Source organism: Oryctolagus cuniculus, chromosome 3 (assembly GCF_964237555.1).
Source record: "Oryctolagus cuniculus chromosome 3, mOryCun1.1, whole genome shotgun sequence".
NCBI classification, from domain to species: Eukaryota; Metazoa; Chordata; class Mammalia; order Lagomorpha; family Leporidae; genus Oryctolagus; species Oryctolagus cuniculus.
Genome location: NC_091434.1, coordinates 94,287,767 through 94,315,610, shown reverse-complemented (window position 1 = coordinate 94,315,610; position 27,844 = coordinate 94,287,767). Strand labels below are relative to the sequence as shown.

The 27,844-nt window shown below is 35.7% G+C and overlaps 1 protein-coding gene across 3 annotated transcripts in view; it reads left to right on the top strand.

Moving 5' to 3' along the window:
• Nucleotides 1–26,775, top strand: part of ACVR2A (activin A receptor type 2A) — a 95,214-nt gene extending 68,439 nt beyond the window's left edge. For 2 of the 3 annotated variants that reach the window (XM_051849571.2, XM_070070963.1), the window contains 8 exons: nt 7,363–7,386; nt 10,889–11,032; nt 12,902–13,045; nt 13,775–13,920; nt 16,434–16,548; nt 19,159–19,297; nt 22,176–22,306; nt 23,070–26,775. In XM_051849571.2, coding sequence (XP_051705531.1) covers nt 7,363–7,386; nt 10,889–11,032; nt 12,902–13,045; nt 13,775–13,920; nt 16,434–16,548; nt 19,159–19,297; nt 22,176–22,306; nt 23,070–23,264 — 1,038 coding nt within the window. In that variant the 3' untranslated portion in view covers nt 23,265–26,775. The remainder of the gene's footprint in view (nt 1–7,362; nt 7,387–10,888; nt 11,033–12,901; nt 13,046–13,774; nt 13,921–16,433; nt 16,549–19,158; nt 19,298–22,175; nt 22,307–23,069) is intronic. The other variant, XM_017342835.3, reaches the window with a different exon arrangement.
• Nucleotides 26,776–27,844: the final 1,069 nt, after the last annotated feature.

Here is a 27,844-nt window from a genome sequence, read left to right as displayed (position 1 = left end):
GCGAGCATCCCATGATCTATAGCTAAGAACAGTGTTTGGAGCACAACATGTCATTCCTCATACTCTGCCTTTTCATTCTTTCTTCCCATCACACTCTAAACCATTCATCATAGGCATTCAGCATTATATTATTTACAAACTATTCCTGAAAGAATTGAGAAAACATTTTCTTTCTTCTGTGATTGAGATGTGCAACTCCAGTTGAGAAGGGCTCCTTGAATACAAGGCATACATTATAATTGCTACTGTATCTTATACAGTATAAGTATTTAATGGCTATTTTAGTAAGTGCTGAAATACTGGATAGGGTTTTTGCATATAGAGTTAGCTGCTGAAATGCTAGTCATATGGGCAAGGATTCCTTTAATAAACATTCAGGTGCTTTAGCGCTTTGCCTTGAGATAACCTGAGGCCATGTTTTTGAGGGACATAAAAGAAGTTGAAGACTTCAGGAGTTCTATAAGAAAATGACATTATTCAGTTCTTTCACTAATGGCACACTGAAGCATCCTATCAGTTTGTGTTACCCAGGTCACTTTTCTTTTGCCTGTGCTGAAACTATCTTTCCACATGTAGGAAGATGCTTTTATAAAATGCACTGAGTAGACTGAAAGCAAACTGGTTTTTCTAGTGACAGTGAGTCATGAATTTGAGGGAATTGATGGACTCTATTATTAAGAAGTTTTATTGTGGTTAATGTGGTTTCAGTAAAACTGTTTGCATTGCTTTTATAACCACATGTGAGGTCAAGCTTCCTGCTTATAAGATCTATATTTGTCCTGATCAAAAAAAACTTGATAAGAAAATGAATTTTAGGAGAAAGAAATGACTTACCTTTAACAAAGTACGAAGTTAGCTTCTTGTTCATTCTTAAAGGCTATATAAATAGCTGATTAGTATGTCAACATTAATACTTTTATAAATTACATCAACATCTTTGGTCCTTACATCATGACATTTTACCTAGGTGTGGGTTCAGTAAGACCTGAAGGCTCCCAAATGTTTGGGATATCTGAGTTGGGCATATAGAATAATCCTCTTGTCCATAATATTAAAGTAATTTGGCATAGCATTAAATAACAAATCCACTGAGAATCCAAGCCATCTTTTGAATGCTTTGTAGGAGTTTCCTCTTGGACAGGGTTCCATATATGTACCCATTTAAAATGAATGAGACTCTGAAAGTAAAGGATAACATTATTCAGCCAAGTCAATTTAAGAAAGCATGCCACTTCCTTATTGGAGAGGATATAGGGGAAATTGATTGAATTTTATTTAGAGTAGTTAAAGAGCTAATATTAAGTTCTACTTACAGAATAAATATTACATCCACAGAAACACATTTTGAAATGGGTTAACTACCTGGGCAGAGAAAGTTACCTTAAAGATTTAAATGGTTGGAGTTATGAACATATTCTCTCACTTTCTCCCTCTCTTTAAACTCTTCTACTTAAACAGGTAGTTATAAATACATACTTTTTGTATGGAGATATATTATCTTTATAAAAGTGTGTCAAAAAAGAGAGAACCCCTTTGCTCTTACTTCTTTATCATTTTCTTGAAATAACCAATTTTTACATGCTGGTATGTATTCTTTGCCACTTTCTGCAATCTCTCTTTTTTTTTTTTTAAAGATTTGTTTATGTATTTGAAAGTCACAATTATATATAGAGAGAAGGAGAGGCAGAGAGAGAGAGAGAGAGAGAGAGGTCTTCCATCTACTGGATCACTCTCCATTTGGCTACAATGGCTGGAGCTGTGCTGATCCAAAGCCAGGAGCCACGAGTGTCTTCCAGGTCTTCCACGTTGGTGCAGGGGCCCAAGCACTTGGGCCATCTTCTGCTTTCCCAGGCCATAGCGGAACACTGGATTGGAAGTGGAACAGCCAGAACTTGAACTGGTGCCCATATGGGATGCTGGCACTGCAGGCAGCGGCTTTACTCCCTACGCCACAGCGCCAGCCCCTCCAATCTCATTTGAATATATGCGTTGTCTTATTTATAGCTTATAAAAAGTAGTTGTACAACTGGCTTCTTTGACATTATATGGAACGCAGCTTTTTTAGCTCAATATATATATTTTAGCTCAATATATGTATTTAGCTCAATATATATAATTTAAATGGTGTTTTTTGGTGAAATTTAATGGGGCTGTATTGTAAACTCATGAAATACTGAAATTTTTTTATTTTGAGTAAAAATAGTGTATATTTCCATGTATCACATAGTATTTTATTAGCTTAGAGGTTGTGTTGGTTTTCTTCTAACAGATAGAACCTACATTTCACAGGTTTTTTTCAGTTTTATTTTAGCATATTTAAACAGTGGTGATATAATGCCTGGGTCTCAAGAAAGGAAAAAAAGAATGCTATTGTCTTACTCATGAGCATCTTTTTTTGGTATGTGCCTAATAATAGGACAGGGCTACTATAGATGTTATTTTTTGTATCCTGGCAGTATATTATTGTTGTGTCAAAAGCTTAAATTATAACTTCCTTTAATATATCCAAATCATAGGAAGAAGTGTCATAAATTATCCATAGAAATTATTCTCATCAAGCATATATAATTTAGTCTACTTAAAAATGCTCAGACCGGGCCATTTGGAGACAGGCTAAAATTTCATATAAAACAAAAAAAGAGTAAGGGGGAAAGGAAAAACATCGTAAGCCTTATCAACAATTGAAAAAAAGTAAAAACTGTATATTAATCAATATACCTTATTTCTAGAAGTGGCTTCCATTTAAATTTTTAAGCTTTGAGTTTAGTTTTTGTTTGGGCTATGCTGGGCCTTCTATGCTAATTTACATATGGGGCTGATGCATAAAGATCAGAGTACATAATTTATCCTCTTTCCTATCTGCCAAGGAGATGGTAGATAGGAAGAAGTGAGTTTGCTTTTGTCTGTTTAATCTTCATTTCCTGGACCTCATCCTAGACTTGTTCCTTCATTGCTAGCTACTTAATTGCTGTGAAGTTTTTTCTATTAATTTAAGATAATAGAAGTGAAAAAGTCCATTTGTGAGTGAAAGCAGCTTATAGTAGATGGGCTGCATTTAGCTTTGATTGTTATTGTTTGGGCTTACCCCCTTATCAAAAGCCTGAGTGCCTATTGTGTGCCCAATATCCTGTGGACAGGGAATAAAAGAGGCACAGATATAGTCTTTTCTTGCCTTTCTTGAGCCTTCAGCTAATATGTAGTTGAACTAAAAACAGGTTGAGTAGTTGGTTGTTTGACTTTGCAGCTTATAAGTCAAATGGTAGAGTAAGAAGGGAGTTGCTTCAATAATTTTAGGCAAGAGTAGAGGAAAGAAGTGATTGGGAGAAGAACCCCATGTGTGGTGCTTGTCTAGTGTAAAATGGTCAGTTAAGGGGTAGTCACTATTGCTAACAGTAACAATATCAACATTGAACTTGAAAAGAATCCTTTTTTTTATTTTAAAGATTGATTTATTTATTTGAAAGGAAAGTTACAGAGAGGCAAAAAGAGAGAGGTCTTCCGTCCACTGGTTCACTTCCCAAATAACTGTAGCAGTCAGAGCTAGGCCGATCCACAGCCAGGAGCCAGGAGCTTCTTCTTGGTCTTCCACACGGGTGCAGTAGCCCAAGCAGTTGGGCCATCCTCTGCTGCTTTTCTAGGCACATTAGCAGGGAGCTGGATTGGAAGTGGAGCAGCTGGGGATCAAACCAGTGCCCATATGGGATACTGACACTGCAGGCGGCGGCTTTACCCACTATGCCACAGCGCCGGCCCCAAAAGGAATCCTTTTATTGAAACTGTTGTTGATGTGTATTATAGCTAATACTTTGAAATTAACATAAGGTAATAAAATATTTCATTTTGAGTACTGTGTCAAGAAGTATACAAAGCACTTTATACTCCATGAAATAGGCTCTGCTTTATCAAGTCCATTTTGTGGATAAGAAAATTAAAGCACATATAGGTGAAGTTATTTGATTTCAAGTTCCCTACTGAGTGGCAAAGCCTGGACATTTACAGCCAAGGATTATTGTCCATTGATTGAATGATTTATTTCAATAAATAGTTTTGAAATAAGTTGTAAAAATTAATATATTTATTCAAAAATTAATAATTAAGTGGCATCTATAAAAAACAAAATACAATGAAGGGATCAGAATACATAAATTACGTTTAAAATAATTTTTAGAGTCAGTATATATAGCTTTGTAATCAGACTTATTTCACCATATCAGAACTTATTAATGGTCCTTTTCCTTATTTTCATCTTTGCTTGCAGGATTCAAATGCTGAAGTAAATTTAAAAATGTCTTTTATAGCTATCATAAAGCTGATGCTTTTGAGCACTGGGCAGGAGAAATGGGCACACCTACATCCCTTTCAGATTTGCAGCCTTAGTGCTAGCTACCCTGAGTTGCTAGCCACTTCTTAGGGCACTATCCAGAATACTTGTTTCATTCTCCTTGATCTTTGCTTTGTTTTCAGAAGGAGTAAGTTGAGGTCAGAAACATTTGTCCTAAACACACATTGTATTATTTCTTTATAGATTCTGTTGTGCTTGGCAATAGTCTTTTTAAAAAATGAACAAATTGAAAATATTTTAGAACGTAAGAAAATTCGATGACTAAGAGAAGAGAAATTCCAGAATTTGTCCATTTTCACATACTGTAGGTTGAAGGACCTTAATTCTTCATAGTCTTAAGAGATTGTTGAGTGAAGTGTACAAAAAAAGATCAGCTAGGCTGTTCATTCAGTGGTCTGTCTTTCCTTCTTCCTTTAGAGACAGGGACATCTTGGGATGGTTTAAGTAGTAAATAAAAGATATTTTATAATATGTATCATATATACACATTTATAGTATATAAACAAAAATCTATAGAAAGATTTCTTTGTATTTCAGATCTGTATATTTAACTACCTATTAAATATCTCCAACTTACATGTCTCTGAACAATTACCATTCAAAGATCATGAGTGTGTCTCTCAAACCTTCTTCTCAATAAACAGAACTACTTTCCCATATTGGTTAGATTATAGGTAGCCAGTTACTGGCCCAGAATAGGCCATCAATAAACATTTGCTGAGTGAATGAATGAATGAATGATTAGGAAGCTAAAAGTTCATTATTATCTGATGTTTGCAGTAATTTCTTTCCTACTTAAGAAATAAGCGGCAAGTCTCTTTCTTATCTACAACCCTAATTACTTGACATTAATGCGGATTTGATTTTTACTGTTAGCTACAGTAACAGTACATGATATTCAAGCTATATTTTTCATGTTGTGAATTCAGACTGGTTTTGGTTATTTTTTATCTGTTCATATATGACAGTGATGTTTATTTCTGCGGATTTTTTGCTTTGACCATTCTTTGGTCACTTTTTTTTTTTTTTTTTTTGACAGATAGAGTGGACAGTGAGAGAGAGAGACAGAGAAAGGTCTTCTTCTGCCGTTGGTTCACCCTCCAATGGCCGCCGAGGCCTGCGCACCGCGCTGATCCAATGGCAGGAGCCAGGTACTTATCCTGGTCTCCCATGGGGTGCAGGGCCCAAGCACTTGGGCCATCCTCCACTGCACTCCCTGGCCACAGCAGAGAGCTGGCCTGGAAGAGGGGCAACCAGGACAGAATCCGGCGCCCTGACCGGGACTAGAACCCAGTGTGCCGGCACCACAGGCGGAGGATTAGCCTAGTGAGCCGCAGCACCGGCCCATGGTCACATTTTATACATTGATGACTGGTATCTTGTTTAATTTGGACCATTTTGGTTATTTTCATGGTCACTTATGAGAAGTATATTAAGCAAATATATACTTGAGCTTTTTTAAAATGTATTTGTTGATTTCAGTGAATTAATTTTTTGAATTTTGTCTTGATCCTTCTTATTTTGTGGCATAGTGTATGCACTGAGTCCTGTTCTTGATGCTTCTTGTTTAGCATGGCTCACTCTATTCTAATGTTGATTTGTTGGAAAGTGTATTGAGTAGGGATTGTGTGTGTGTGTGTGTGTGTGTTAATCTATTTGGATGGCACCTCCTTGCACAATGTTAGTAGTACACTGCCATCTTTATCTCTAAAAGCACCTGTGTTTAAACAAGATTGAAGAGATTCTTGAACCTTGGGAAGCTATAGTCTGTAGTTACTCAGTTGGCTTGCATTTCTTTCAAGGGATGAATTTAACTCTGGAGTACTGATGTTTCAATAGCAGGATTAGCTCAGCCATTTGGTTGAATATAATAGTCTTGAATCATTATCACAGGAGAAATATCAGGAAGGAAGAAAAACTAGGTTGCAACTGGCATAGATAAATGAGTTGTCAGTTCTTGTCAGTGCTATTGTTCTTTGTAGAAATAATGGAAACTGGGGATATAATCATCCGTTAGAGGAATTCTTAGCCTTCCTTGACCCTAGAGACAAGATTTCTCTTAATTTTTCAATTTGAGCTCGTACCTGTTCTGTGATGATTGTAAAAATGAAAATCTTACTAATTCTCTGTCAGTATCTAAGTATCTTCAAGCTGTGATAAATAAGTGTGGATTCTCATTGCCAGGGCCACCACTGCTTAATTTCTTTACTTGGTGTGGCTGGTCAAATAGGTTAAAAATAGGCCTTGCCTGTCACTATGTTTTATAAACTTGTTCTTACCCTGTCTTATTTTCTTCCCATAGTGCATTATTTATGTTGCACACACTTAAGTAGCCACTAAAACATTTTTCTTTGTCACTGTTAGGATTCTGCTGTCCTCTATGGAAAGAGAATGAGGCAGTTCAGGAAGTAGGAAATTCTAGAGTTCCTTAACATAACTGTCAGAAAGTGTGATCTTTGAGATTTATTCTAGCTTTGTGTAAATTTCTTCAAGGCCGCTAGCTAGTTTTGTTAAAGGCAATACTGCCCTCTGGTGTCCAGAAACCAATTCTTACACATCTTCAGTTAAATTGCCCATCTTACAGTTTTGACTCTAGAATCTCTTTAGTAAAAATAAATGATAGTCTAATAGAAAAATAAAAAAAAAAATTTAAGTTTATTTGCTGACTTGAAGTCCATTGGGTCAGGTAACTTGGGTTATGCTAGAGTCAACAATTTGCTTAGTACCCCCTCATCTAATAGGTAATATCTAAAATTTTGGGGTTTTTTTTTGATGTTACTTTCCTATGTTTATAAGGAAAGTATACCCAATCCATATTTTAAAAATATACATTAAATCATTAATTATACATTAAAATATAATTATACATTAAATCATTAATAATACATTAAATCATTGCCAACTTTTTGAAAAGTTAAATCATTATTCTCTTTCCTTCACTTTTGTAACTTATGTGTCATTTTTCATTTCATTATGGATATGAATCGTAATTTCTTTTGCCTGTGTTTTTTCTTCACAAGCACGCCTTTCATATAATGATAGAGGTAAGATGCATTGATGTTTGTTTTATGGTTGTGGAACTTTTGTGGATGCCTAATAAACATCTTGTCCTTAGATTTTTATTGTTATTATTGCTTTACTGTGCATCCTTTATAGTTTATAACTTTACATTATGAAAGTTTTTCCTCCAATGTAGTATTAAAAATAAGGTTGACTTGACATAGTAGCAGCTTTTAATTTTAAAGGATTGTTAACAGTATTTATACTTATCTGAAGTAGAATATAGAAACAACTATTTTACCTAATTAGAAGTTAACACCTAATGCTTCCCATAGCCTTAAAAACCTTGTATTGGTTAATTTTTATAATGTACCATTGAATTAAATGCCAGTATGTACTCATTTTTAACAAGGGCTAGCTTTGTGGTCCATTCCATTATCTTTTAATGTGAAATCTATATTTTTCACAGTTTTATCTTTGCTGTCTTCAGCAGATAAGTAGCTGCAGAAGTATAACAGGATGATTTGCTATCTGGAGGGGTCAGGCTGTAACTAGATTAGAATTCACTCTTCAGGTGGAGAACTCAGAAGAAGTAAAATGATCACAGATGACTTTGCAGTGCCCCACCTCGAATAATGCATTCTTTCTTTATTGATTATAGTAACAATATTGGGTGATGGCATTGGGGTTGGGGATCTATATTCAGTCATTGTCATTTCAGAATGTTTTCTCAGCATGATATCTTCTGATGTCATAATTTTCACATACAGATAGGTAAAGAACAAATGTAATTGGAAATATGTTCTAATACCTATTGTTTTAATTTTACAAAGTAGCATGAATATTTCAAGAGAACTGGAGACCTAGGGAAAGGTTTTAGGAATTTTGGAGTCCTTATAGATGCCACACCAAAAGGAGTTTCTCTGTGTAGCAGGGCAAAGCCATGCTTTATGGATGGCATCAGAATATTACAGCTATATATGATGTTTAAGTCTGTATTTGTTTCAGTGGGTCCATATATTTTAAAGATGTAAACCAAGTGTTGAGGTTTTTTGTGGGTAAGTTAGTATAAGGATGCTAATAAACTAAAAATCATTTCTAATATTCTTAAAGGATAAGGAGTCTGAATAGTTTTGTTAGACATATAAAGCTTCATTCTAATAATTTTTCATTATAAAGGTATAGTGATTAATGTTAGAGATTTTATGCAGTTATAACCTACATAGCTATTCATATTTGAACCCCATACTTTATGTACCTTTATAGACCTTTCTTTCACTCTTTGAAAACTGGCTGCTGTTTTGAATTGAAGCTTATTACCTTAAACTAATTTTGACAACAGTGTATCTTCTGACCATTATGATACAATATTGAATGTAGTTGTTATGTTGGGAGGGTGATTCAGGATTTCTTTTTGAAATAATGGTAGCTTAGAAATTTGCTGAACAGAGCCTTGAAAATTTATGGTAACTTTGAAGTTAAATATAAACATAAACATAATACATTTGGAAAATCATTTAATGATCATTTTTTTCTTAACAAAGGAAGCTATTATATGTTTCCTAGAATTAAAGCTAGTCTTATGTACTTTGAACAGCTTGTATTTTCTTAATTTGAGATATGGATTAAAACTTCTAAATTGTATTATTATAAGATGATCACAACCATGTGGTTAGCAACCTTTAGAATAGAGAATGGATAATGTATATGTTATCTAGAGAAATATCAGTCAATTTATATAAGTTACTAAATACAGTATTTCAATTTAGAGCCATATTACTTCCTATGGTTATTTTCTCTCTTCAGCTTTCAGCCCTTTTCTGTATAATTTAGTTTTTGGCATCCATGCTTTGAAAACTCTGCCTTTCTAACTTTTAATCTTTAGCTTAACTATTCCTTAATGCTGTTATGCCATAGTTCTATGTGAGTACTGAATGGTTTTCTTTGCCTGTAGAAAAGTAATTTTCAACCCTTCCTGCCATCTTCACATTCCTAGAAGCAGTCTACTCCTGTCAGTAGTCTCTTATTACAGGTAGGGCTGATGCATTAAAGAATGAGATAGGGACAGGATAGTTTCCAGATTCTTGTGTCCCCTTCCACTGCGAAGTATAAGATTTGTATATGCCCTGCTTGACCTCTCTGCTAAATGAAAACATTCTGACTTTACTAACTTGGTATTTGGAATGAGAAAGAAAAACAGTTTTGCATACATTTCAAAATAGATATCTGATTTTGAAGTGAGTCACAGAAAGTCTTACAGTGTATCTTACAGCTTTAAAATGGGAGTCTCCAGCCATTTGATGAAGATCTAGTTCTGTTTTTCTTATTAAATACCTTGCAATTTTTGTTTTATTGAGGGTCTTTCTAATGTAGATATAAACTTTTTAAACTTCTGAGTGGCACCATGGACTGATTGATGTGCAAAGAAAGCCTTAACAGTCTTCCAGGTGGTAGAAGAGGAGGAGATGAGAGCAAAGGCAGAGGGAGTTCTATTGATGGAAGGTGCCATGCCACTCCCATGTGTCTGAGGTGCCGTCCAGGGTCTTCCTAGCAATTATTCTTGCTGCAGAGATTGCAGCTCCTCCTCATGATGCTCCTCAGGCAGCTCTTGAAACATTCCTGTTGCCTTTCTTTGGAAGTTTTCCAAAAGGCTTCTTTCTTGCGTTAGTTGTAGATAATGAACGAATGGAATGCTTTCAATGAAGTGTCCCCATTCTGCTTTGGATAGGGAGGACTCCCTTGTGACTGTACATGCTGTACTCATTTATTTACTGTGTTTGCTCTATTTAAAAACATGATAGCAGTTTACTTCTCTTTCAGTGACCATACCTTCTAATCTATGATGGCCACTTCTGGGTTTTTATTTTTACTTTATTTGCCAATCAGCCCCCAGAATACAAATATTTTGTATCTCAGATCAGTATTGAGAGATCATTATAAGAAAAGTGATGAATTGTTAATGTGTTAAACATTAGAATGAACACAACAGTCTGGCTATCACAGTGTGTTTCTTTGGTATACTATGTATTTGTTATACTTATCTGCAATATGTTTAAAAATGTCTGGGTATTTCTGAGGTTAATGAAGAAAAAACAGCCATTAGAGAAGGTAGCGTATTTTGAAAAGAGGTTGCCTTTGAGTCATAGGCATTATTTGCTATTTCTGGCAGTTTTCTAATATTCAACCTCTAAAGAACTATAAACTGGAGGAAAACAATGAAATAGTGTTCTAAAGTTCACAGAAACTGATAGTAGGGAAAATTAAGGAAACTGAATAAAAATAATCTAGATCTTTTCTCTTGCTGTACACATATAGCAATAATGCCAAAATATTATTATGAAAACTCTTAAATCAAGTTGCCTGCCTTGTAACTTTTACAGAGAACTAGTAATGCTGGAGAACTCAGTCCAGAGATTGAAGTTAATGTCATCCATATGTGTTTGCCATTTCTGTCAATTGATTCTTCAATAACCTTTTTTTCTCATTTTCAGAATTGATGTGTATCATGTTCTGCTTATTTACAGTATTATTATTGTTTATCTATAGGACCCGGGACCACCCCCACCTTCTCCATTACTAGGTTTGAAGCCACTACAGTTATTAGAAGTAAAAGCAAGGGGAAGATTTGGTTGTGTCTGGAAAGCCCAGTTGCTCAACGAATATGTAGCTGTCAAAATATTTCCAATACAGGTATATTTGTTGCAGATTTTTAATCTGCATATATGTTTTTAAAAGATGGAACTAGCTGTGTCATCATAAATCAGAAAGTCTGTAAACACAAGCTATATCTTCACGATGGTTCTTTGTAGTGCTGGGAAAAGCATTTAGCTCTTTTATGTTTGCCTTCACATCTGAGAAATGGAATTATTAGTACAATAATCATTATGTTTGTTTGAAGTGGTAGAATTACAAAAAATGAACATGTAGGAGATCTTTTGCCAGTAGGAAATCTACAGATACGCTAAATAAAGATGAGGATTCCAATTAAATGAAACCTTGTTGTCTGAGTGGTTAAATTTTAGTATCCCCTTGATATTTTCAGAAAAAAACAAACAGAAGAGCAAAGGAGTAGTGTGCTTTGTTTTAGAATTGCTGTTTAGAGGTATATTACCAGACCACTTTATTTTCATTGTACTTTGAGTATTTAAGTAATCATTTTAGTTTTGTTGTTTGGTAAATTTTCAAAGGCAATGGAATCAAGACTCCAAGTGGTTTGGTGTTAAATTGTTTTTATTTCAAAGGTGGCTGGACTTCTTATAAAATCCTGATCTAATATACCTTTGAGCTGTCTTTTGTTTTGTTCTCATGATGGTGTAGATGTAGGACGACTCCATCTTCCTTTATGCACTCCTCTAGTTAATGATATTTTTGGGACTGAAGTCCTGGCTGGATTAGATGCTATGAAAGATAGCATATAAGCAATTTCTTTGTCTTAATATACCTAGATTTTAACCTTTTTACTTTCTCTGAAGCTTATCTCATAGAATCTGTGAAGAGGTTTGTAATCTTATTTATTTCTTTTTGGTGGCAATGCAGATACTGTAAACTACAGTATTATAAATTATAGTGTAGTTCTGGGAGAGAGTTTATTCTGTTGTGCCAGATTCATAAATAAGATCAGGGAAGAGGTTATTTCAAAGTGTGAGGAATCTTTAAATTATAGATGGGTATTTGCAATGATGTTAATTTAAGAATACCAGTAATAACAGTAGGTAACATTTTATTGAATGCCTTTTTTTGTGTTAGGTCAAGGTGCTTTACCTTTGTGAGTACTCACTCATGTATGTACATATATTGCCCATGTATACATGTGATACAACAACTCTCTGAGACAGACCTCACCAAATCCTTGTTTAATTTAAAGAGGAAAAAGGTTATTTATGTAGCTTGCCAAAAAGGTTCATGTGAGAGCCACGATTCAGACTTAGATCGGGTCTAGAGGGTTCTTGACCCTTTTTCTCTGGTGCCTATGACTTTCTTAGTGAATAGAAATTAATTTCTTATAAGTTGATGTAGTTGACATACATCACTTGCAGGCTTAAATAGCAGTGTGATGTTTTGAATTGCCATATTTGCATATGTATGCTCCTTGTTCCCTACTTGACTTTGCAGGGCATGCTAAACGTTTTTAAAAGAATGTTTGGTATTATGGTAGTTTTTGAAAAAAATTGTTTGATTTAGATGAAGTCCTTCTACCTGAATCTATTTTTCTGGAATAGTATCCTAAAAAGTGATACAAATAACTTCATACCATGAAATTTGTAATAACGATTATTGCTACTGTGAAATACAGAAGTGCAGCATTTCTGATCATCTCCTGTGTTTATGAACTAGATACACAGAAAACTATGTTTTGAGGGAATGGACCAGGGCAGACATTTCATATGGAATGTTACCTGTGTCAGAGCTTTCACTCATTAAAAAGTAGGACAAAACCAAAGAATCTTTTAAAGAGTTGGCTTTATTTTTTTGTTTTACTTTGAATTTGAGTAATCTCCCAGACATGATTTATTTAACTGTGTTCTTTGCATTTTCACCATTCTTTCTTTTTAACTGCAGGACAAACAGTCATGGCAAAATGAGTATGAAGTCTATAGTTTGCCAGGAATGAAGCACGAGAACATACTACAGTTCATTGGTGCAGAAAAACGGGGCACCAGTGTTGATGTGGATCTTTGGCTAATCACAGCATTTCATGAAAAGGTAAAGCTACTCAGTAATTTAATCTAGTAACATCAGAGTTGGCCTAATCTAATTAATGTTAGCTATAAATCCCTCAGACTTAATTTTTAGAGGTACCACATAGTTGCTTAATATTTAACTTAAAGATATAAGTCACTCTTATCTAAAAATCTGTTTAAAAAATAATTTATTTTAATAGAAAAGCAAAGATGATACCATGTTATCCTAATTCTCTACTTATATTATTGATACCAGTCTTTTGTTTTTGGTTTCTTGTGCAGTAATTACATCTTATATAAATAATTACTTTAATACAGACAATGCTTAGTAATTTGCATTTACCATTATAATCTAATTTGATTATATGAACTATTTTTCAACTTCATATTTCTGTCACAAAATCCCTCAGTTAATCTAGCTTAGTGACAAAACCAGTCAGGAAATTTATATAATCTTTGATCTTTCATTAGCCTACTGGGTGATTATTGCTAAAACATGTTTGCACTTCAAAAAATTTATGGAAAATGGAATTAAAAGATAATTTTGGTGTAGAAATTGTTGAAATCCAATGTAATTAAGGTTTTTTTTTTTAAGTTCACGAAATATGTGTGCTATGAGATAAATGCATGAATTTCAGGTTTTTTTTTTAAATTCCATTTTCCATGAACTTTTTTATGTATCCTTGTACATATTGCTTTGTCAAGATGATGAGTTTTTGTTTTGTTCTTCCCCCTTTCCCTGCTTCTTTAGGGTTCATTGTCAGACTTTCTTAAGGCTAATGTGGTCTCTTGGAATGAACTGTGTCATATTGCAGAAACAATGGCGAGAGGACTAGCATATTTACATGAGGATATACCTGGCCTAAAAGATGGCCACAAACCTGCCATATCTCACAGGTAGAGCTACATTTATATTGTTTTCTCAAGTAATTTAGCATACGTATGTTATTTAAACTTTGAACACCTAGGGTGAAATTTACTTCCCTAGTTAGCCAGTCATGCTGTCAAGGCAGATGATTTCCATTTTTTTTTAAAGATTTATTTATTTATTAGAGTTACAGAGAGAGTAAGACACACACAGACACACAGAAAGAGAGAGAGGAGAGAGAGAGAGAGAGATCTTCCATCCACTGGTTCACTCCCCAAATGGCTACAGTGGCCAGGGCTCGGCCAGGCCGGAGCCAGGAATCAGGAACTTCCAGAACTCCCTCATGGGTGCAGGGTCCTAAGCACTTGGGCTGTCTTCCACTGCTTTCCCAGGTGCATTAGCAGGGAGCTGGATTGGAAGTGGAGCAGCCACATCTCAAAACTGCACCCAGAAGGAATGCCAGCATCACAGGAGGCAGCTTTACCCACTATGCCACAACACTGGCCCCAATTTTCATTTTTTTAAAAGATTAACCTTGAGATTAGCTAGGAAGTATGTGAGTACTTCAAAAATTCATGGAAAATGGATCTAAAAGATATGTTAATTTTGTTGCAGCATTTTTGAAATTCACATGTATGAGGGATCTTCAAAAAGTTAATTTAATGCTTATTATGAAAAAAACTCTACATGACTTCTAAAATTTTTGACCAAAATAAAATTTTAATTCCATTCACATGAACTAAAGTTTATCTCTTTGTGTTTTAATTTGTCTCCATTTTGAAAGCAAGATTGAAAATGAAAGCATATTTTCTGGATCTCAAAGGAAAAATAAATTCTTTTACTTTAAAATATGATTTATGTTAAATATGATTGTAAATAGGGAAGGGTAAGATGTAATTAAGAAGATTGACTGTGATTGTCTTTCCTGTGTTTTGAATGATCACATGATTTTTACATTGAGCTAACATAGAGGGAGGCATCATCAACAACTGTCCAGTGAATAAATAGTAATGAGCCTCAACAATTGTCATACCTTTAAAGGGAAAAGTGTTTCTTAAATGTGGGGTTCTGTTTGCCATGGTTTTTAATTCCTTGAACATGGGATTCAGCTTGTCATCTCCAGTTTAAAGATGGTTGTGTTAAAAGTAGGCAATAATTCAATTTATTTATCAGAAACTTAATTGAGTGCCAACAGTTTGTGTTTTATGTTGCTGGGAGGCATTGCCTTAAATATACTTCTAATAAGGTAGATTCTGATCTTGTGAAACTTTAGTGATATTCTTGTCAGAGCCTCCCCCCTTTATCTTCATGCAATCTAATCACTTATTGCTGGATTTCCTTGTCCCATATTTGCCATAAAGGGAGCAAATCCTTTGGAGTCCTCAAAGTTGTTTGAAAGAGGGACCTTGAAAATCTTTTAAAATTAAAAGTGATTTTTTTGGCTGGCACCGCGGCTCATTAGGCTAATCCTCCGCCTTGCAGTGCCGGCACCCCGGGTTCTAGTCCCGGTCGGGGCACCGGATTCTGTCCCGGTTGCCCCTCTTCCAGGCCAACTCTCTGCTGTGGCCAGGGAGTGCAGTGGAGGATGGCCCAAGTGCTTGGGCCCTGCACCCCATGGGAGACCAGGAGAAGCACCTGGCTCCTGGCTTCGGATCAGCGCGCCTGCGGCCGGCCGCAGCGGCCATTTGAGAGTGAACCAATGGCAAAGGAAGACCTTTCTCTCTGTCTTTTTCTCTCACTGTCCACTTTGCCTGTCAAAAAAATTAAAAAAAAAAAAAGTGATTTTTTTTTTTTGGTAGCATTTGTATCTACCTGTCCTTCTTGTATTCCATTCTTGGTATAAATGTCTATCCACATAAAGTTAACCATTGTTCATGGCACAGATGCATTTAGCTAGGGTATTGTAATCTCTAGGATGTGTAGAGGAGAATACCTTATTGTTTTAAAAGTTACCCTTTTCAGATCACCAAGATTTAGCTAGAGCAGTGTAAGCATATAGTAAAAATGTTTTTATTTATTAATATTCCTAGAGATGCCTGTCTACAACCAGGTAAAAGAATATAAGAACTAGCAAAATAAGAGGCCATTCTAAGATTTTGTCTTTACCAATATGCAAAAGGCACTAACTCAGCTATGTTTTGAAAATTCTTTCACTTTGGCCTTTAATTTCAGTTCCTTTGGAAGTTTATAACCATAAACTTTGAAATATTCTACTGTCTTAACAAATAACAGTTTTGAGTTTGATAGGTAGGAGTCATACAGACCACATGTGTTTTGGAAGTGTAGTTCTTTAGAAAACTGCTTTATGGAGAAGATTCCTTTCTGTTATCCCTGTGGTGATAGGGATCTGCCACAGTACTCGTGTGCTTCAAGCTGTATAGGGCACTCTATTTAAATTGTTCATTCTTGCCCTTTCTCTGTATTTTATACTTTTAAGCAGCTCTTCTTCTGGAGCATACATATTTTCCTTCTTTCTTTATTAAAAGTTTTAAAAGGTAACTTTAAAAACATAGTTTGAATGCTTTATCTTTCTATTTGCAAGGGACATCAAAAGTAAAAATGTGCTGTTAAAAAACAATCTGACAGCTTGCATTGCTGATTTTGGGTTGGCGTTAAAGTTTGAAGCTGGCAAGTCTGCAGGTGATACCCATGGACAGGTAAGGATGATGATGACGCATGTAAAAATAAGCTTGCTTCACTTTTTCCTAGATGGCATATTAGGATTGAGGTGATCCAAATTAGTGGCAGCAGTGATTAAATCAGCATCTGATAGAATAGCGTGTTAAAAGCTTATGAAGAAGAGATTTTTAGATGGTGGTAGAGGACTCAGGTGGTTTAGATCAACCATTTCGTGAAACAATTGTTAGAAAAATATTATGGGACTTTTCTAACTGATCAAAGAAGAATCTAGCACCTTGTAATAGACCTCTCTCTCAAGGAGTTCTGAATAGTAACTGTAGTTTTAACTGTTGATTCTTTCACTGTCTTTAGAGGAGTGAAGGAATAATCAGTTACTATTTATTCTTGCTGTGATGTTTTAAGATCCCTTGCTCAGTTTTCCATGCAATTATAATTTCTTTTTTGCCTTTTATTCCTCAACTCTTTAAATCAAATGGCTTTTCTCTTAGTTCTTTTAAGAGCTCAGAGGACTTACAAAGCCATGGTGAGTGTCTGACACTAGTTAGGGTCTGTACAAAAAGGTCTGAGATATGAGAACCTTTAGGAAGGTCAAAGAGGCAAAACAAACATTATCCATTTATTTATTCTCAGAAACTGGGTGGCTACATCACTTTTTAATTATGAAAACCAGTTTGACCAGAAAAGTAACATTTCCTACAAACCAAATGATTCAGGCATTGGCATTATCATTTCTTCATCTTTCAAATCAGGTATATTATTTTGTCAGCTAATTCTGAGCTGTGTTTTTAGTTTAGGACACTGTCAGCAGTTTTACAGCTCTAGAAAAGTTGATAGCAAATGTGTTTGAAATGGAGGCAGTTTTAGAGAGAATTCTATTGAAATGGAGATTGTGGAGAAAGACCAGGTTATAAGCTCATTTTGTGACTGACCATCATTATACTAAATTTGGAGGGCAATTTCATCCCTTGATACTTCAAAACCCTCCTTTTTGCTTGAGAAAAAAATTGCGGCTCCATTGGTGCCATCTTTTAACTCCCTCATGACCCAGTTACCTGACATGGTCAAATGAACTAATTGCATATAATGGTGGCCCCTTGATTGGATTTCATGGGCTAGAAAATAGTCATAACTATTTGAAGGGACTTGGATACTGCACATTTTATATATTGCAAACAAAGAACACTGGCGAAGAAATACAGATCTTATGTATCATTGATTTATGAAAAAGAGGCTATTTTACACTAAAAAGATAAGACATAATATAATACATTTAAGAGAAAAGTAAATTTTAGTACAATTAAAATAGTTTAGCAAAGATGCTTGTTTTTCTATTGTTAAAGTGTTCTTATTAAATAAGTTAAACTTGAACTTTATTGTCTTAATGATTTTTCTTTATTTTTAAAAAATCTGTTATATGTAAGTTGGTATTTAATTGCTCAGCTTCTAGTCTAGACATTACAGTTGCTTTCAGGAAATACCACTATCTAAGCTGTTCCTTAGGTCCACTAAAGCTCAGGTATACTGTGGTCTACCCAGCTACCCTGACAAGGCTTTTTTTCCCCCAAAGCATTCAGATATGACAGTTGTTAAGCATCAACCAAAAGATGTACTGGCTTAGTAGCCATGGTTACAGTACTAAGAAATACAAAATTGTTGGGGACAGATATAAATAAAGGACTCTAAAAATTTGTGAGTAAACAAATACGCTGATTTTGTACAAATAGAAATTTTTTTTAAAAAAGATTTATTTATTTACTTGAAAATCAGAGTTACACAGAGACGGAGAGGCAGAGAAAGGTCTTCCATCTGCTGGTTCACTCCCCAGTTGGCTGCAATGGCTGGAGCTGCACTGATCTGGAGCCAGGAGCCAGGAGATTCTTCCTGGTCTTCCACGTGGGTGCAGAGGCCCAAGGGCTTGGGTCATCTTCTACTGCTTTCCAAGGCCATAGCAGAGAGCTGGATCGGAAATGGAGCAGCTGGGCCTCGAACTGGTGCCCATATGGGATGCTGGCACTGCAGGTGGTGGCTTTTATCCACTATACCACAGCGCTGGCCCCACAAATAGAACTTTAAAAAAAAAAAAAGTTTCTCCATCCTTTACTTGGCTAATTCTTGGACAATAATTTTTATAATGTTTAGTTTTAACACAGAGAAAAAGAAGCCTGTACAAAATATTTTTTTTCAGTATGTTTCAAGCAACATCCAAAGGTACAGTTGAAAAGGATGCAGCTTTCTTCTTTGTTCCATCCTCCCAACAAAAATCATTATTCAGTTCTTGTGATTACTTTTCGTAAGGGAAGAAAAAGTTTATTGCTTCTCAGCCATGATCTTATGTATCATCACTGATTTATAATCCATTTATAAATCCATGATCTTTGGCTAAGGTCAAGTGTGGGAGGAAAAAATTCTAAGCCTGTACCAGCGTATTATCTGTTGATAAATATTTGAAATGTGCTCAGTTAAGATCTTACTCTGTGGTCTGATGGTCATAGTTTAGTTCCAGTGGTCATAAGTTACCTTACATGGGTAATAGACCATTTTTGGTTTTGATTCTGTTTACAAAATCATAAAATGTTAGTTCTTAAAGTTAATGAATGAGTACTGTTTGCTTTCAACATCTTTTTCAGGTTGGTACCCGGAGGTATATGGCTCCAGAGGTATTAGAGGGTGCTATAAACTTCCAAAGGGATGCATTTTTGAGGATAGATATGTACGCCATGGGATTAGTCCTGTGGGAACTGGCTTCTCGCTGTACTGCTGCAGATGGTAAGGGAAAAATATTTTTTAAAAAAGGTACATATGCCTACTACTCATGATTACATCCAAAGGTAGTATTTTAAAATTATAAAAGAATTTTTAATAGACTCCAAAAAGTGATAGAGAATTCAGGAAGCAGGGAACCAAGCATGGGGCAGCAGAAAGGAACTGATACGTAGTGATCCGTTACCTTGTCAGGTGTTCTGCTGGACATCTCAGGTACCTTTGGCTTACCTTAAAACGGCTTTGCAGGCAGTTACCATCTCAGTTTAACAGATGAGGAAATTGAGACTCAGAAATGAAATAGCTTGTTTGCTCTAGATTCAAGCTGGTAAATGATGAAAAACCTCATTTCCAACTCTGATCCAGATTACAGGGAGGGGGCCACTGCTTTGGAAAAGGGGGTATGGGTTCTCAAGTCAGTGCTCATGGTGACAGATACTAGTAGGGTGGGAGGGACTAGCCACACTCAGCACTGCCAGCATATACCTAACTAAGCAGGTTAAATTTGCACTCTGTTGTCTGAGACGCAGCACCGTGAATGTGCTTTTTGGGTATGCCACAGGTTAAATTCTGCCTTCGTAAGCTTTGAAGGTCTGACCCTTATCCTAATTACATTGTCTAGCACAGCACCTTAACTGTAAAGAATTCCTGTTTTTTTTTTTTCTTACTACTAAAGTCATCATTCAAGTCCTATAAGTATGTGCTTATTTATTATTTTTTTGTAAACTCACAGACTGTGTATTCTTATTATTGACCAAACTAGTATTCTAGGTACTCCATCTTTAGGGTTCTACTTTCTTCTAATGTGATGCAGTGCTTTTTTGGAAAATATAAGGCAAACTTCCTGACCACTATATTTCTAAAAAGTAAATGACATGGCCTAGGTTTTATAATTACATATAATTGCCTAAAATCTTCCTGTAACTGTCAGAAGTACATAGAATACACAGTGTAGAATTTTTACAGTGACATAACAGACATAATCTGTGTTACTTAGAATATGTTATCTTTTGAGCACTTTAATAGGCTCTGGGCATAGGACAGACTACCCCTGCAAGATGAAATTTGAGTTGGGATACCATAAAAGGGAGCTTCATAGAATGCTCAGAAACTCATTTTTTCTTCCAACAGTGGGGATTTGGGTTAGAAGTGGATCCAAAATCTAAGTAAAGCTGCAGCAGTTTGGGAATAATTTGAGTTTGAGTGGAGAAGAGGCATTACATTTATTATGTGCATTTGTGGAAGAAGGTCAGGTGGCAAAGGAAATATAAGAAATATAAGAACTTTTAAATATACTTGTTCCCTATCAGACCATTATATTAAGTGTTATAGGAGATACAAAGCCCTACCCTCAAGGAAAATAGTTTCGTTAAGGTTCTAAAATATGTTCTGGACAATTAGCTCTAGAGTAAGGTAAGTGTGAATTATCTAGCTCAGTGCCCCATACGTATGCATTTAGTGTATAGTTTTGGATGAAAGCAATACCTGAGATACATAGAGGGGTGTTTTGGGAGTTAGAGGAGAAATTGTTTTGTGAAGTTTTCATGGAAAAAGAATGGATGCTGACTTTTCTTAAATACCTTACATGTGCTATGGAATCCTTAATTGTGAAGTCAGGTTTCTGACTTCTTAAGTCAAAACCTGGGGCATTGGGGACAATATGAACAATATTGCTAAAGCGGGTGCTTTGACATTTGTTGAAGGCTAGTTGCTGATGGTTAAATCTGATGATTTTTCAAACTTTAAGGTACATACCAGGCTTCTGGGAATCTTGCTAAAATTGACTCAGTAGGTCTAGGTTGAGGTTTGTGGGTCTACTTTTCTTACACGCTACCCATATAGATGCTGCTGACCTGTGAACCCAAGGGCTGAACACTTTCAGATGTCGGTGTTCTATGCAACTGGAGGTGCTTACAGACTAAACATTCAGTCATCAAGCGGGTTGATTTAGATGACCCCTTGAGGATTCTTTGTTTTGTGCAGGAGTATTTGGTGCATTTCAGGGGCTTGCACAAAGTTTGTCTATACATATACAAACCATTGCTCAGTGGTGACTTAGGTCTGTCAAGGGGAAGACAATGCAATGCAGATTGCAGACCTCAGAGAAATGGGTTCAAACTCTACCACTTAACAACTTATGTTTAGCATGCTCTTACGTTTCTTGAGCTATTAATCTGTAAAGCAGAGGTAATTCCACCTTCACCCTTGGAAGACAAAAGGAAATTATGTAAAGTTTCTGGTCAGGTCAAGTGCCTATCAAATATTAGTTATTAACTCCTAACTGGGTTTTGCTTATTTATCTGAGTAGGCCTAGAAAAAAAGATCATGTGATTGAACACATCTTGTTATCTGTGAAGGCAACTTCTGATTTATTGGGAACCTTGGCTGGAGAGTGTGTGTGTATGTATTTTTTTTTTAAGTGCTTTGGGCAGCTCTTGTGAGGCACTGCAACAGAGGTGTGACTAAAGTGCCTAATTCCTTGTGAAGGACATGCAGGGATTTAAGTATCCCAGAGAATAAGATGGCATAAGGGATGGAACTTAGTCTCCAGAGATGGAATCACCACTGTTAATACATGATATGAAATGCAAGGGATGTGTACCTTCTAGGATATTACATCTTTGAGTTACAAACATCTTTTGTTTTCTGTGCCCTGTATACTGATGGGTATAGGCATTCCTTATACACAGTCCTTAACAGGGTGATATGCTCAGTCACAGACCTTTTAATTTCCCATAAATCTGATTGAAGTACAATGTAAGAACATTTTCCTCCTGCCATTATCATATAAACAGTTTGAAAAAGGTGATAGAATACATTTTGGAAAGTTTATACCACTTTGGAAGTCAGCAAGATTTTAATGATTTTTCCTTTTACATTTCAGGACCTGTAGATGAGTATATGTTGCCATTTGAGGAGGAAATTGGCCAGCATCCATCTCTTGAAGACATGCAGGAAGTTGTTGTGCATAAAAAGAAGAGGCCTGTTTTAAGAGATTATTGGCAGAAACATGCTGTAAGTTACAGAGTTAGCTTTTAATTTGAAATTCCAATAAAACGTTTTTCAGAGGAATGATTTCTCTGCACATTTCTCTTCCAGGAGGATTTTCTGAGAGAGCAATGGTCATCCAGGATGTTTTTAACTAGAAATCTAGATGCAGTAGAGTGACAGCTAGGTGGTATATGCCCGTAAGGAAGACTGAGGAGTCAGAATCTTAGAAAGGAATGTCTGGGCTGGCGCTGCAGCTCACTAGGCTAATCCTCCGCCTGCGGCGCTGGCTCCCCAGGTTCTAGTCCCGGTTGGGGCACCGGCTTCTGTCCCGGTTGCTCCTCTTCCAGTCCAGCTCTTTGCTGTGGCCCAGGAAGGCAGTGGAGGATGGCCCAAGTGCTTGGGCCCTGCACCCCATGGGAGACCAGGAGAAAGCACCTGGCTCCTGGCTTTGGATCAGCGCGGTGTACCGGCCATGGTGGCCATTTGGGGAGTGAACCAACGGAAGGAAGACCTTTCTGTCTGTCTGTCTGTCTCACTGTCTGTAACTCTACCTTTAAAAAGAGGAAAAAAAAAACCCACATTTTTATGATAGTCTCCAGTGCTAAAACAGAAAACAGTGTTCGTGCTTTTCAATCTTGCACACAGTACTCAAGAAAAGTGAATGCTTTAATTTTGAAACTTAAACTTTTGAACCACAGAATAGCAGTTTCTTCACAAAAATTTTACTCCATTCCCCCATAGAAAACAACAATGGATGGGGCGTTTGACAGTGTTTTTCTTCTTTCAGGGAATGGCAATGCTCTGTGAAACGATAGAAGAATGTTGGGATCACGATGCAGAAGCCAGGCTATCAGCTGGATGTGTAGGTGAAAGAATTACTCAGATGCAAAGACTAACAAATATCATCACCACAGAGGACATTGTAACAGTGGTCACGATGGTGACAAATGTTGACTTTCCTCCCAAAGAATCTAGTCTATGATGGTTGCACCATCTGTACACAGAGAAACGGGACTCTGAACTGGAGCTGCTGAGCTAACGAAACTGCTTACAGTTTATTTTCTGTGTGAATTGAGTAGGATGGATCCTGGAAATTGAAGAAAGAAAACCCTTGTTGGCAAATGTGGTTCTGGGAGACATTGCATTGCCTACAGCACAGATGTGAAGGACGAAAGACTAAGAAACATTGCAAACTGTAAAGAAGGTTTTGAAAAGCTCAAAGGATGTGGCCCTCTCCAAATCAAAGATCTTTTGGACCTGGCTAATTGAGTGTTTGAAAACTGACATCAGATTTCTTAATGTCTGTCAGAAGACACTAATTCCTTAAATGAACTACTGCTATTTTTTTTTTAAATCAAAAACTTTTCATTTCAGATTTTAAAAAGGGTAACTTGTTTTTATTGCATTTGCTGTTGTTGTTTCTATCAATGACTATTGTAATGCCAATATGACACAGCTTGTGAATGTTTCGTGTGCTGCTGTTCTGTGTACATAAACAAAGTCATCAAAGTGGGGTACAGTAAAGAGGCTTCCAAGCATTACTTTAACCTCCCTCAACAAGGTATACCTCAGTTCCACGGTTGCTAAATTATAAAATTGAAAACACTAACAAAATTTGAATAATAAACCGATCCATGTTTTGTAACAAGGTATTACAAATTCACTGTGTTATTTAAGAAAAACAGGTAAGCTATGCTTAGTGCCAATGCTAAGTGGCCATTCGTAAGCAGTGTTTTAGCTTTTCTTGTGCTGGCTTGTAATTTAGGAGAAAAAAGTGCTGTTTTTTGAAAGGAAAAAAATTGTGTCATCTCCCTCATCCTTCCAAGTTTTAAAGTTTCATCTTATATCCAGGTCCCAAAATACTGCATTCTTTCCTAAGTATTTTTTTAGATGTACTGTGTTTGGGGAATATTTGAAAACTTAAAGCATGATTTAAATTTTTAAGTGAGCTGTGACACTGGAAAGCTCTTTATTTTAGCTTTTAAAATATTTTTTTCCTATTTATATATGTAAAATTGTAGTGTATTTCATTTCACTCAACAGTGTGTGGGATGTTCTTAATCACTGTTTTAGGATCACCTCAGGAAATGTCATTACCCAAAATTCCCCACTTTCTGCTATGAGACTTGTTAACTCTATCAGTATACTTCTGCTTGGTGCCATCTTGTCAGAGTAATATTTGATGTCTGTGATATGTAAAGAATTATCCTAGGATAGTGATAATAAACTTTAAGCACAGATTTCAGATGTTACTGCTTTAAAACAAATCAGGGATGAGTTGAACCTGTAACTTAAAATATGCAATGACATTTAGAGGTAACCAATGTTGATATAGGTAACATAGCCTAGCCTCCTCTAAAATTGTTTTCACTATTAACTGATATTAACTTAGGATAGCTCATGCCTTATCCTTGCTAACAAAATGGAATTAATGGTAGGTAGGTGCCAAAGTAATTTTTAAATCAATATTACATTAGGATATAATTGGATTTGTGCTCAGATTTACATGGGCCAAAACTAAAACAATTTCCTGAATTTCTAGATTACTAACCAACAAATAGCCAGTATTATGTTACATACTATTGTCAGGTCATCTAAAAATCCATAGGTTGATTTTTATAAAAGAATTTTTTACAAGTCACTATCAGGATCTCACTGTGAATGTGTTATCTTAATGGTTATTTTACCACACAGTACACTACATTTTACACATACCATGCACTTAATCTCTGGGAATAATATTGTTATTTATAAACAACACATAGGTTGACTAGACTCTAAGCAGGGGAGGAAAGAAGAGTAACAGCATCTGGTTTGTGTGCCACATACCATACAGCTAGAGAAATGTTTGTGCTCTTGGTCACATATGTACCCAGGGTTTTATTGTATTCCTAAGAATTCCCATTTCAATGATGAGTTCAGTTTTTTATTTCACAAAGTATTTTCCTTCTCAATTTCTTGCTTTGGTTTTGCTTCCATTATAAAACTAATCAAGAAGGGAAAACATTGAGAATGCATATTAGAAAATTGTTGATCTCCTGATGACAAATTTCTACCAGCTGCAAACATTTAACCTTTTTCAAAGAAAAAAAATAAACAAGGGATATTGTAATGAATGTTTGGGTTATGTGAGTACTAGAGATAAATTTTATAAAACCAGTTAATCACAATATAAAATGTTTTCTCTTCATGTTAGGAACAATTTTTAGAAATCCTGGATATTGTGCTTAACTCTAGCTAAACAGTTTGAAACTTGTATCCATTTGAGAACTATATTAATAGAAAACCTTTTTATAAGCAGTAAAATAAGAATGTTCCAGTGACTACCTGTCCTGATATCTAGTCTTGTTAAAACTTTCTTTTGCAGGGCATTTGGTGTTTGGTTTACAGTTAGTACAAAGTGGGCAAGTTAAGAGTAAGTTTCAGCTAGGGATAATGGAAAAAAGATCAAAGAATGAGAAAAATGGTGATTTGTTTTGGGGCAAACTAAGACCCCCATTAACTTTTCCCTCATTTGTATGGTGCTCCTCATGATTTGTCTTGTGTTTTGCCTTTCTGATACCTATCAGAGCTGCTGCTCTAACTTACACTCTTTATCTTGCCCAGATCTCCTTTTAAGGAACGCTTTATGATCAACTGCCATAGGACTGATGGATTAACCAGTGTTTGGCTTTATTTGAAGTCTATGCCCTGCGCAGCTCTTGTATGTATTTTAGATGCTAGGAAGTTTTCAGCATGTGATACGTGATTCTTGTTTGAATGTTTATTCCAGGTACCTTGTGAATTCCAGAACAGAGACTGTGCCTCACAATTGTTGGTCCCATGAACTTACACTTTCATGGTGATGTTTTGAAAACACAATCAGGAAGGAAAAAAATTCTTAAAATTTAAAAATAGAATCCTGTATCATGAAATTAAAAACTGAATCCCTTCTGTCCCCTCTCCTCAGTTAACAGCTACATCACGTAAATGAAGGTGGTTGGGAAAAACCCTTGGCCAGATGATAGTTTAGTGGAATAAAGTGAATATTTTTTTTCCTAAGAGCATCATAGGTATTTTCCAGTTTCTTCTTTCTTACTTTTTTTGAAAAATTACTTTTTAAGAATATTTGGTATACTGTGCATAAAATTATTTACCAATTTATGGGCAAAATGATACAAGTAGCATCTTGATTGAACATCATTTACCTCAGATATTCAACCAGCAGTACGTTTTTTATGCAGTCTCAACCCATATCCTATTTGTTACCTCTCAAAATATTGGTAAGCAATTACTTTAGCTTTACTCTGTATTTCCTGTCAGTGTTTTTGGGCACAGGTTGTTGTACTACTGTCAAATTGTACTTGCTATTTTTTTCTGCAAGTATTTAACAGAAAGCTTAAAAAAAAAAAAAAAGAAACCCCACCTTGGATAAGTGATTGTTAAATATTGTACAAATAAAATGTATGCTATCCCCATTCCATCCCCAAGTTAAATAAAAAATGAATATGGTATGATTTGCATATGCAGTTTTTCTTTAGCTACACATTATTCTTATAGAAGGGCATAGTAATTTTGTAATTTAGTGAGGTTTACACCTCGAGATTTGCAAGAATGGGGATAGTGGTGAAAGAATGAAGTTTTGTAAACTGGCATTTCCCTCCATTGTGTCTAAGCAGATTGTATCTCCACCTGAGTATGTATGTTGGTCTGCTGGTATTAGGAAGCCAAGGCTTACTGGTACTGTATCTTAGTTCAAACCAATGGATTCTTAATTTTTTAAGGCTAAAGATGAAGGTCCCTAAGTTAAAGATAATTTGGAAGAACCTGCATAGGTTTTCAAACCAACTGAAAATGCAAACCATAGTGAAATGTGCCTGGGATTTCTACAGAAAAGACTGAATCATTTTCCACAGTGTGTTCTGCAAAAACACTAATTCTTTATGAAGTTAAAAGATGGTGTGTTTGGACCACACAAAATTAAATTCTTCAGAGAATCTGAAATCAGAGGTCCTGGTGCAAGATTCTGTTTTTGTTGTGCCACCTGATTGGAACAGGAGTAAGACTGACCCTAAGGTAACATCAGCTGCTTTTCAACCTGGAGACCCTGAGTTCATGACAGTTTTGTTTTGTTTTGTTGTTCCTCTAGAAAATGAAGACAGTATCTTTTTAAGTGATCCTTACATTGTTTACATTGTTCTTAAAAGGTATTTTTATGAGAACTTTTCAGATGTTTTTATTTCACAGATGACAGTTTTAACAATTTAAGAGATGAAATTAGGTCAAACATTTTACAAATACTATATTTTAGTGTCTTTATATTAGGGAACATGGAAAGACCACGAAAATCCCTTCTGTCCACAAAAATCCCTTGGGAAGGTAGGCATTCAACGTCACTAATTTGACTTTTACTAGTTTTAATTTTTTCTAAGTTGCTTTGTAACTGTTGCATGTTTAACTCTATCACTGAAAATGAAGGCCCACCTTGCTGTTTATAGTTTTTTAATCCGTATACCTATTGTTGACTGATCTTCTGTATCTCATGTCGCCAGGGAGGCACATAACGTCTCTTGTCTTTTAAGT